The 13,503-nt window shown below is 30.4% G+C and overlaps 1 protein-coding gene across 13 annotated transcripts in view; it reads left to right on the top strand.

The window, feature by feature from the left end:
- Positions 1–13,503, top strand: part of LOC132932360 (coiled-coil domain-containing protein AGAP005037) — a 171,203-nt gene that overhangs the window by 127,435 nt on the left and 30,265 nt on the right. For all 13 annotated transcript variants that reach the window (XR_009662872.1, XM_060998764.1, XM_060998788.1 and 10 more), the window contains 2 exons: positions 284–455; positions 9,387–9,540. Coding sequence is in view for 12 of the 13 variants with exons in the window: in XM_060998764.1 (XP_060854747.1) it covers positions 284–455; positions 9,387–9,540 (326 nt within the window). In the remaining variant the exon portion in view is untranslated. The remainder of the gene's footprint in view (positions 1–283; positions 456–9,386; positions 9,541–13,503) is intronic.

Raw genomic sequence — 13,503 nt, 5'->3', positions numbered from 1 at the left:
TGGCATGCGATTTCGCTGTGATCTATACGGTCACTCTCGGGCATATTATAATTTATTGATACGCGTACGCATAAATGACATCATCCGCGAGATATCCCACACGTGATGACTGGATGATGACAGTACACCTATGAGTAGATCAGGTCAGGTTGGGTTATTACACTCTGAACTCGCAATAAACGTCATATCGATTTTTCGTCGCCAGACGTCGTAATAATAAAAATAATATTTTTATATAATGTACACGAGATACTAATCGCTTTTTCTTCTCGTTTGTTTGCAGGGTAGCAAATGCACCAGTGGCGGCGCCCCCGGACAACCGTACTACATGACCCATCAGTTCCCGCCCGGGTCGTCGGCTACGCTACCCAACAGGGGCCGTCCGCCCACCGGGTCCATACCGGCTAGGGCATATTCGCCTGCCGTGCCGCCGGTTGCGGCCAACAAATCGTCAGGTACGTTAACCGTGTTATTTCATATTTCAAAGTAGAATATAATATAAATCGGATTACCTACTTCGGTTCATAAAAATCAAATCTCAAACAATAATAGTTTAATTATTAGTTATACACACGTATTTAAAGTTTAGATGAGCAGATAAATGGACCGACATTTTGTGGGATACTCTTGTATTGTAACCCCATTTATCTAAACTTTAAATAATAGTATAAAACACTCATAAGCTATTCGTCCAAAAATTGATTTGTATACAACGAAATACTGCAGTAAATATGCTGATTTGGAAAAAGAAATTAAAAATGTTGTCATTCAAAAAAAGTAAACAATTTCAAAAATAATAACGATAAACAACACTAAAAAATATAATTTTTTAACGTTAGGTAACATATTTTAAAATAATGAATGTATTATTTATTACATGTTAAATGAATAATTTTTGGTATTTATAAACCTAAGTCACTCTCTGATTACCTTTCCCAAAAATCGTGCTTACCAAACATGTGTCAGGTAATTTACCACGTAAATATACTTTTATTTTTTTGTTTATTTATTATTATACAAGTACCTCGTTACTTTTCTTTTTGCGTTTTAACATCAACCGCCACAGACCAGGATTCGCGCATATTTTAAAGTTATAAATAATATACCTGCACGTGTACACGATTAAAATGCAATTCTTGTCGTCGTCATTAGTATATAGAATTGCAGCATTTGTAAACCCGTGTTTAGATTATAAAGGAATTTTATTTTCGTCATAGTTTCCTTTTTTATTGTTGACGTCATTCAAAGGCACACCTGAGTCAAGGGACTCGAGACACATCCCTTCACTCTAAATATCCACCCCCAACTCCGTTTCGCTACACGGCGCCACTGTGGTATACATATAAACGACAACTATAATATATAGTAAACATCATAAGCGCCAAGATCAAAAGGAGTTTGTAATGAAATTAATACGGGGTAAGCCACTTACTTATACCTTTTCGTCGTTTAAATAAAAGTAAATTATTATTATTGTCCTTGGTAATAATTTAATTATTTCTTTGTTTGTTCGAAAACGTTTAAATATAATAACATTAAAAGTGTTCATGATGTAAAGTAAATATTACGCATGATATGCAAGGCAGGTTTACGTTTTCAAAAGAATACCTACCTTGATATAGATGAGAAAACTGCAAATACATCGATACATTCCATGTACACGCGTACAACAAAAAACATTTCGCTTAGATAAATAAAATATTATTTTTGACTTTTATAGAGCACCGGTTTTTAACGTGTACAATAAAAATGCGCCACAGACTATAAGAATATAATATACAATAATATGATATCTATACAGAAATGGGCAAGGTGCTTATAGCATTTTAACAATTCTATAATTACAAAAACAATTAATCGCCATTCGCCATTGTATAGTTTGAGTGCTTTTAGGGAAAACAAAATTGATGGCCACTCATATTAAACTAAATTATTTCACTGAGAGTACTTTGATACGTTGCCTCCAACCATTTATCCGATAAATCACGTCTATAAATTAACATTTATTTTAAAAATTTCGTGAACGACGCTAGCTCTATTTTGATGTATTAGTAAAAATCGTATTCACGAATAAATGATAACATAACACCCACAACGTGGCTAATCATAGCTTTAGTAGTGATATCTTTTTCGAATAAGGATTGATGTAAATAATTGAGAATAATGGAAATAATGGTCATTACAACATTTTAAAAACGTTTGTGTAATATATGTACATAATACATTATACATTATTTATGCATACGTAATGGTATATGTAGATCAGGCTTATGATCCTCGTGCATCCGAGTGTACAAACCGTTAAGTCTAAACGAAAAAAAAACAACTAATTCAAAATTTTAAATTATTTATTTATTGGTATAGATATCTATGTAATTTGCATCATATGTCTTCATTACTGCAGTGTTAAATACTAAATTTACTGAACAAATGCTCTTATTTTTCCACAATATTTCAACAGAATGAATAAAACAATATTTAAACAAGAAGGGTTATAGTGCTATACATTTTTCCATTTTCTATAAAGTAACTTTTTTATTAGGTCAGTGTACGTTCATATTTTTGAAAGTCGCGATAAAAGAACTAAACAAAACTTTTGACTGAAAAAAGTAATAAACTATATAATATTTTTAAAATATATATTTTTTAATAAACACACTCAATGGAACCTATTAGTTCTTTACTCTAGTCAAAAATTAAAAAAAAAACTATATTCTCAAAAAAAACCGATTATATTTTTTAAGAAATTTCAAAAGTTTATATTGGTTTTGGATTACCGGCTTTGGTTCCTACATATAATCTCTATGTTTACACTTGTTTTATAGTAAAATATAATATGGTAAGATACGTAGCATGTACGATAATTTTATAATCTGAACGACGTCACGTGAATTTGAAACAATAATAATAATATTATTAATGATAATAAATAATAATATTCTCCAGCGTTTAGCAACGGTCGACCGCGATCTATATACCTATACGAAGACTGCGACCGCACTGCTGCGGGCACACGCGCGTATCAAACAGTCGTATTTTATACCCGTTTATAACGGATATAATAATAATATATATATATATGCAATATGCATGTAATTATTATTAGTGGTTTAATATGTTCGTGACGTTCGACGCAAAACGGCTACAACGACGACCACGGCAGTATAATAACATATTTTACTATAACGGCGGTCAGGCACTGTGATTTTATAAGTTATACTACAAAGCTGAGTAGTTATATAGTGTTGTACACTAAACACGAGTGCCTATATCCGTGAGTACCCTGCAGGTTACAAGTACTCGAGAAACAATAAAAACGAATAGCAATTACTTGTATTATTATTTGGCCCACCTACGCGTTGATGATGGACGCACAACGACTTGGGCGAGATTCCTCTGAAAACTTTCGATCTCGTATAAGAATATTCGCATTTACCTGCTAACATTAATAGCGTAAGGTTGGGTCAGGTATCTTTAATTAATTATAGTTATATTAATATATATTGATGTTTTAATAAACTCTTACCAAATATATGGATGATTATTATCCTTATTTCACGACTGCCAGTTTCTTAATAACTAATATATTCAGAGTAGTTCTTTCATCAAATAACACTCATTATTTTAAAATCTATTAACGTATTTAAAAATATTTTTTACATAATTTCCAATCGAAACAAAATAAAACTGTTTTTATATTTTTCTAATATTTTTAATCGTTATAATTTTTTAAGTTTTTACTTTTTGAATGAAAACATACATTTTTAATTTCATATTATGAAGCAAGATATTATATTTTGGAGTATTTCGATACATAAAAGTCGAAATTAGGATAGGTAGTTTAAATATTTAAAGTAATAGTGATCGAAGTGGTTTGATACAAGGATACCCCACAAAATGTTGGTCTACTTACTCTGCTAATTTAAACTTTAAACAATTATAAATTATAAACTACTCATATTATGAACTTTAATTTTTATGTATCAAAATACTCCAAAAAATATTCTGCTTCATAACATGAAATTAAAAATATATCATGTTGTAATTAGAAAAAATAAAAACCTTTAAATATTATAACGATTAAAAAGATTAAGAAAACAAATTTATTATTTCGACCACAATTTAAAAAAAAAAAAAATTTTCAAAAACATTAATAGATTTTGAAATAATGAGTGTGGTTTGATAAAAAAAAAATCACCTTGTACCTATATGACTAAAATTAATAATATTATTTTATACTATTTCACCGGGAATCTTATCGGGAATATTTGCGTATTTTTGGGGCGTGCCAGACTCGGTGGATACTTCTAAAACTAAGATTAAAAGTAATAATATAATAATAATGAAAAAAACATTATTTTACCTAACCGGCCTACTTATTTTTAAACAAAACATAAGCCAACGATTAAATGTAAGCTGAAAAAAATGCTCAATACTTCATATAGTGTTTTTTTTATCTGTGGATTCAATTTTTATATTGATATTTTGAATATCATTAGGTTATACCTGTATATAATAGTCTGATACCAAATATATCAATATTTGGTTTTATTGATTACGTTGTATACGCACACCGTATCGCTATATTTGACCATATTTTATTGTCAACAAATATTTACACATTCTGTCGTCCATTATTTTATACTAGAGTCTCTACCCTAATACCCTATATAGACATTTTTTTATTTACCGACCTCGGAAATGAATTACACAATACGTCATATCGACATTTACATCATCGCATCACCGATTTAGCTAATAAGTAAAATATTTTATTTTTATAAAGCCAATAACTTTACTTGTAAATGTTTATTTAAAAATTAAATAATTGAAATTGTATATTTTCATATAATTTATTTAAAAAGTTAAAAGTATTAATAGTAATATTTTACTATAAATTAAATACTTAACAATTATTCAATACGAAATTTTTATCAAAACGTATTATAAATATATAATTATTTCCATTTAACATCAAAGTTTGTATGCCTATTGCTTAATTCATTAATCTATACTTGATTACCTATTAAATAGAATTGATATAATAACAATTTTCTTTTTATAAAAATTAAAAATTCACAATATTTAAAAATCATTTATATGTGTCACCATTATTATATAATGTATAGAAATATAATATAAGTTTCAAATAAATACAAAATACTTTTAATTGGTTATTATTTCTCTCTTATTTTTCCATTTAATTAAAATTGGACGCCTTCGTATAAATTTCGTTTGTTTTATTGGATTAGGAGAGCTTATGACAGCAGAAAAAAAATGGTATTTACAATTCTACTAATGAAAAGCGGCAATTTACATACTTAATTATCTTGAGGAATACGGTTTTGGATAACGATATTACCATAATTATAATAATATTATATTGTTGTATTTAAAAGGCGAGAGAAACGACCCATCGGTCATCCGATCCCGACGAAGCTTGTATAATATTCTATGGCCTGCAGAGTGACGCTCACCCGGACCGGAGATAGTCGTCGTCGTTTAAAACGTGATTTATGGTGTTCGGTCGTGAGATTTACGATCGTCCCGTTAAGATAAGTTTTTGTTAATACATTTCGCGCACAAACGGCTGCTAGACCCGCGATCTCGACCGACGTCGTTTCGCAGGTCACGGGTCGTAATCGTCGAAGTCGTAGACGCGTCTTCTGGTCATTGCCGCCAAAATGTATGTGTATATTTATTGAATTCCCTCGCGACCTTTGCCTGCCAATATAAAACCTCTTTGTGTATAATGTATATACGTAACGTCTTATTTCAGCCTCTATTTTTTTTCGTGTATATATTACACATTCGCCAAAAGTCATCAATTTATTTGATATCATTCGATATAAATAAAAAAAAGATCAGGCTGCACCGCGATCGATTAGATACAGGCATTATAGGTATTATTATAATTTCAATATATTTTTCTTGACATATCGAACACAATTTGTCATAATGGCGCCATTTGACATCTATAATCAAATTTTCGATACGAAAACTCGACCTTCGCATATTATCCTAAACATTAAAACATATTATACGTGAGCGTTCTCGATGACAATTGTCCCGTAGGCCTTACGGTCGACCACGTTCGAGAAGTGTATAACGTTTCTTTTTCTTTTGTTTCTCTATATGTGCGCCCATACGGCCCCGAAAGCGCGTATAACATTATGTAATTGTATCCACGTGAAAATAAATCACTGTCCGCCGATCGCAACAATAATGCTTTAAGAATAGTTTAAACAATAGTATAATAATCGATTACAAGTACGAGGGTGGAGGCTTTGGTTTCATTGAATATCCTTGCATAACAAACATAATATATCTGTGCAAACCAAGGGGATGGATTTAGAGTTTGGACCCTCTTTTCGCATTGTTCCATGTAATAATATCAAACTAATCTAAGTATAATATCAAGAGTCAAAATGCTTATATCCAAATTATACACATTTTTATACTTAAGGAGTATTTCATGGTGGTTTTTCAAAAGAATACTCCCCCTTTCTACTGCACATTTTTAGTGGATATTTTTCTGATAACGTTGACGTTTCAAAATCAAAATTCAAACGAGTAATTTTTGAATTAATTCAACTTTTAGGGGGAATATATTATAGGATTGCAATAATAGGTTTTGAAAATATGGAGCTGTGTGATAATTTGAAAATTGTATCGTATGATTAATCTGCCGATATTTAAAATATCATCAAAGTATATTAAATACTAGATTCAATATTAAATCTTTTTTATATTTTTGTAAAATCATTTTTAATGGTTACTTTACTATCCTTCATATTATATAAACATTTTAATAACCCGAAGACTACTCGTCTATCTAATTGACTACTTAATATTGAACTGTAAAAGTAGGGTTCTCGTTTGAAAAAAAAGAAGTTTTCATTTCAACATTCTTTAATTAGTACAATAAAAATCTCTAGAATTTCAAAATATAGTTTTTAAGTCAAGACTTGAAACCGAAAAAAATTTTCCAATTTTTATTTCGAATACCGGTATTAATTTTTTTTAATTTCGGTTTTAACTGGTATTCAAAATCGATGTCCAATATCGCTCTGGTTTAAGTAGATACGTATTATATTTAAAAATTCCAAAAAACAGAACTTGTTTAAATTCGTACGTTGTGAAATTAATAAAATGGGGATGAGCATAAAATATGGAATACATAATAATCCCTTGTATAATTTATAAACATTTTTTTTTTATTCATTGTGGCTGTACGAAGTTGATTTCTAACATTCTTCTTGCCCGCCCCTCTCACCCTTGAAAATTCTGATTGCGTCACGACTAATACATACGTACGAGTTGTATGTACATAACGAGGCACGTACGCACGTACGTATATACGACATAATAGTACAAATATTATTTATATTATTATTTTTACATTATGCTGAGTCGCCATTCCATTGTATCGTATCGGAGTGACCACCAAACAGCGCGGAGTATCGAGGCCACATTGACGACGACAAAATTAGACGGCTTATTCAAAATACTAGCCCGTTGTTTAATTATTCTAACCCTCATCGTCGCACTTATTAATTATTCGAAATTAGTTATGGTTTAGAGACTGCATAACCGTGCGAATGAATGGGGACGAAAACGACAATGTTATCCGAAGAAAGTTTCTGGCATTACGGCCCCCGAAGGCTGTATTATTATACGATATTATATGCAGTCCTATACGTATATATTTTGTAAATTATATAAAGTACCCTTGTACGTACGGAAGTCTCGTTCGGTTACTCCTCATTATATGTAAAACAAATTCGGATCCGTAACCTTTCAACACTTGATTGGATTTCAGAATATTAAATTATATTTACACAATTATTATTATTTCTATACCGGAAGCGAGAAAGAGCACCGTACCATCCGTAGCGGTGACTGCGTATAATAATATTATTATAGTATCCTGCGGTACTTATGTAGTATGCGCCGACGGTTTCTTTGTAAATGGATTATTTTTCAACATAATACCGATCGATATTATTCTCACTTTACGAACTTTATACATTTTGACATTTTTTTTTTTTTACCCGACGATCGTAGACGATGTACAATGTCTATATCACTGTAATCTGTAAAAAGTATTTTCACATAAATTTCGTTCAAAATTTAAATTATCTTACGATTAGATTTGATTTTCCTGTTTTTACTTGTAACTTTTTGCACCAACTTGTATATATCCACTAATAACAAATATAATTAAGTTAAAAATGTATAACATTGTAAGTGTACCTATATAATTATCGACCTATTTAAGTCGTTTTGATATTTCTTAGACATACAACCGTAACGAAACAAATGTTAGTTATCAAAGTTATTTTTATCGCGCGTACTGTATAGTTTGATAAATTATAACTGTGTATTTTGACTTTTAATTTAAACTTTACAATTAAACTATACATATATATTTTATTAAACAATGATAAATCTCATTTTCTTTTTAATATTGCTACTTTTTTCCCATTCTACTTTTTCTCGCGTAAAATGATGACGGTAATAATATCTTAATATTATACGATCCACTCTGAACTATATTCGTGTATATTATGCTATATAAACATTATTTTCTGAAATTAGCTATAAATAATATTATGCACTTTTTATTTAATATTATTTAAGAAACGTTATTTATTACATTTTTTATCTATCTACTATACTGCTATTCTAAAATAATCTATTTAACTGAAGGTCCTTATATTAAGAGTAAATTCAGGTAAAAAAATAATATTTAAAGTTTTAAATACTTCAAACTAAAACTATATGTTTTTATTAAGATTGGATTTTTACATTTTTTAGTCACAAAGCATGAAAAGTTAATAGGAAAACTAAAAAAAATACTCTTAAATAGTTAGATAATTAATTTATCTTATCGATTAAAAACTGTAAATATATAGGTGACACTTTAAAATATTAATTTTTAACTTCCTAGTTGTATTCATAAAATATTAGGATTTTTGGAAAAATGTTAATTATAATTTCAATTACTTAAACTTTAAGTTTTAAATGATTTCAAAGCAGTATTTTCTTTATTGTATACTGCTCAGTAAAACCAACTCAAGTAATTAATGTTGACATTTATCATGATTAATGTCTAAAACTAATGACATTCAAAATGTATACTATAATTATATTTTCTATTTGTAAATTTGATATGATTTGATCAGATTCAATTTTCATTATTGTTAATGTTCAAACCAACTTAGGTATAACCTAAGATACTTATTGACCGCTATAAGATTATTTGGCAATATATCAGTACTATATAAGGATATTTTTTATCAATACCGATGTAGTCATCTACTTATTAAAAATATTAAATAAAAATGTAAAAAACCTAATAATAATTAAACAAAATGTTTCAGGGTACATGTCATCGCCGGAGAGAGCTAATTCTAGAACTGGGTACACAGCTGCCCCGTACATGTCTCCGGGTGGTTCTTCGTTCGACGACAATTCATATTATGGCTATGGACCCAGAACCGGGTCTATTACTCCCGTGATCGACGAAGAGACTAGGTAAATATGAAATCTATTCTTATGTATTTTTAAAAAGTTATTAACAAATATTGATTTAACGACATATGTTATGTATAATGTACACACATATATTATATAGGATCGTCAAAAATATACGGTGGCTTTCCCGCGTGTACATTTATAAAACTTTAGATATTCCGCATAGATATGGGCATATTATCGACGATGCTGTAAAACTATCCATATAAAATAAATGATTAACATTAAAACCTTTAGTTTTGGTAATCAGTAATCACTAGAAAGTTCGAATATTTTACAAAATATTGTTTTCGAATAATTTTAAAAACTATCAAATTGCTGGCGCGCGAGTACATATTATATTGGAGTGAAGGGGAAATTTGATATACTATTATAATTTATATTTTATGCTAATAATGTTCGTCGCGCACTAATTATCATTATTTATGGTTTTTTAAACAACATTAGTTTCAAAAACTATTTGTAATTGCAGTGTACCGGTGATCATTAAAATTATTATGTATACAGTGAACGAAGTTACGAACTACCTGTTAACTTGTAAATATGATATACGAGTATGCTATAATAGTATTATGTAGTTACTTATATAGTGTGTATAACATTTTTTACGAAATATTTCATGTACATTGCAATAATCACTAATCGCCGCGTTCATCCGCGGAACCGTATAATAATATATCATAATAACTCACAAAACTTTAAACACTAAAGCAGTGGAAAAACGTGAAAACATAAACTTATTCAGACCTAGTTAACTGCGAGTTATGTCTTTGGCAGCGCTGTTAAATTTTATTATTTCAATAAAAACGATCGTAAATTTGTAAAAAAAAAAATAATAATAATAATAATAAATAAATAAACTGTCGTTAGTTACGAGACAGCGGTTGCAGGTTTACACACGTACAGCATTCAGCAAATTAAAAGGGTGTATAACAGCATTATTCACCTTCTTTGTCTACTGTAAATGTCCTACGCGATGGCAATAGACTGCACTCACTTTCGTATTCTAAAAAAAATAATAATAATATCCTTTCCATTAGGTTCAACTACAGTATTAACCTACCTATAGCATAAATGAATACATAAAGACTTTTTTATGTTTAACCGTCAGATTATATTTCCCCTGTTAAATAAAAAATAAGCTCAAAATACCTTTAACTATTTCTCATTTTGGTAATAAATGTTTATAGTCATTTAATAATATATTGAAAATTGGCATTAAAAATATTTTGATGTACCGACATAAAAAACATTGTTTTCTATTATTTTTTAATAATATGCTTTTTTACAATTTTGATAATACTTACTTCCGGAAATATATTAACATTGCTTTTGTACATTAATAAGTTCAATCAATTAATTTATGATTAATTATCACTTAATAGATTTCGTGTCATATATGGTGTATTTGTTCGATAGAATTGTTTAGTAATTAATTATTAAATTATTTTTTTAACTGCCTAAAATAAATGAAACGTTATGTATAGAATTTGTCATGTATTCTATAGGTAGCTATTATAGTAAACACATTTAATTGATTAGACACAATTCACATAAGTATGATACCATTGCAGATTATAAATACTATTTATTTGTATTTATGATCAATATTAAATAGTAATACATAAATATTTTTTGAATTTCTTTGGTTCAAAAATGGCCAAATATCTTTGAAAGTAATATGCCGTCTTGGTATGAAATACTATTATCGATAATGGGTCGACAATCGACATTTTTCGGGTGTCTAGAATTATTATTTTCTAAAATACAGAAAAATAATCGAAATAGATATCGGCTTTAACATTTTCGTCGTAAATTTCACCGTCTGTATTAATAAATAATATAATTACGTTGTAGAACTACCATAAACGCACGGCTCGTATTTGGCTATGCCCGTCTCATTTAGATAAAACTTAATATCTAGTCCAGCCGTGTGAAAGAAACGGTATCTGTGAAAAGATGTTTGTCGATCGAATAGTTAATATCACGTCGTTTTCGTAGTTCGTACGTATTACGTCATCGGGCCCGCGCACGTGTCCGCCGTTTTTACATACTCGTCGGCGTTCCGCGTAGGCTCATATTATTATACGAAGCTCGAACCCCACGGCTGCTAATATATTTTATTAAATGTGCGCGTCTCGGCAACTGCAATCGTCTCGTTTACGCACATAGTATTATACAGTCGACACAATAATATCATAACACATATATACCGGTTGTAAAAATACCGTATTATACAATTCAACTTATAACTGACCGGTGTTGGAGTTGGTGTATGTTATTATGAACGACTTCACAACCGGATCTCTGACCAAACCTAATTTTACCGAAACAATCTCGTATGAGCAGATGTGCAGGACGGCGACGACCTGTACGACTCACGCGCACATTGACACAAAATGATGTAATTTTTTTTCCAAATTTCGGAGACCGGAACAAACTGTGACGCGATCGGTACCTATTGGATTTACGTAAACATTTACGAAGGTAATTTACGTAGGTATATATGACGCTTAGGATTTCCCCCATGTCAACACGGCTAAATTGCTAAACTGGCCGTGCTGGTTTCGACTATTCTTGTTTCTCGCCGGCGAGGATGAAAAAAGAATCGAATTTCCGGGCGTTTTCTAGGACGGTTATGGTGAAGGGGTAGAAATAGGAGCTACCATCGCATAAAAACCTTTTCTCAGTGGAAGGCTTACGCTAGGTAAGCCTGACATAAAACCATTAGGACGGCAATAGTCCGGCTCGTATATTTTCCATTTTATCTTTCCAAACTGCTCCATAAGTTCGTCAGCAACTGTATCTTATTTCTACTTAATTATATAAATACGACACTAGTGATTGTGTGCTGCTTCCGATAAAATATAATATATTATATTAAAATAAGAAATAACTCGACTTTAAATTCGCCTCTATGCGTTCTCGCTCGATACATTTATTTATATCCGGAGAACGCGTGCGAACATAATATAATGCAACGCCGACCGGAAAATTTGAGTATTTAAATATTTAATATTATAATTTATTGATACTTATGTAATCACGTGTTATTTGTTTGATACCACAAGATGAACCCGCTTGGTCATTTCGTCGGTGACCAAATTTTTCGGTTGTAGAATCGTGGAGAAAGTATTATTGATTTATATGTTTTATTTTTTTTTATTTCATTTTATGACGGTGGGTGATGCGCATAATATAATACTATATGTATATATTATAAGAACTCCAATGTCCGTTATCTACACACGCTATACGTATATTGTATAATGGTCCGGTTTAGGTATATATACATATCAGCAGTAATAACAATTCTCGCATATTTTATGCGCATAATATGCGTTTGTAGATTATAAACGACGATAATGTCGCGTTTTCGCTCGGCCCGCGTATATTAGATCACAAATTAATGTCGTTCTAATGGATCTTTCGAACAACAGGCCAAACCCTACTTCCGGCATCTTCTTCTGTGTAATATACGTATAATATAACGTCGCCACGCGGTTAGCATCATAATAAATTAATGTCGTCCGCCTAATGCAGGATTCAACCGTTTAAACGTTTATTTTATTGTTTCGCATCGTGTGCGATAACCACGATTTAATTGCGTACACCGGATACACTCAGGTGCTTATTTTTATTACTTACCTACTGTTAAAAAAAGTTATTACGTCTCGTGTCGTCCTATGTGATGTTATGCATATGACACTTCCAGTTCCCCGCGAATCGACAAAAATAAAAACATTACAAAATATTAAGTATCAACATCTAATAGTTGTGTACGCTTATACCATTGGCATAGTTACGAAAGCAGAGAAAGGTTTTGGTGTCGTATTCCCTCCATTTAGGGTTGCCACCTCTCTGGATTTCACCCGGAAAATTCAGATTTACACATAAATCTACGGGCTACGGGTTTGGTGAATTATTCTCCGGGTCGTCGACAATTAATACTATTTACATAAT

Source organism: Rhopalosiphum padi, chromosome 1 (genome assembly GCF_020882245.1).
Source record: "Rhopalosiphum padi isolate XX-2018 chromosome 1, ASM2088224v1, whole genome shotgun sequence".
Classification (NCBI taxonomy): domain Eukaryota; kingdom Metazoa; phylum Arthropoda; class Insecta; order Hemiptera; family Aphididae; genus Rhopalosiphum; species Rhopalosiphum padi.
Note: the sequence above shows the minus strand (reverse complement) of the source record. Positions and strands in the feature narration are given on the sequence as shown.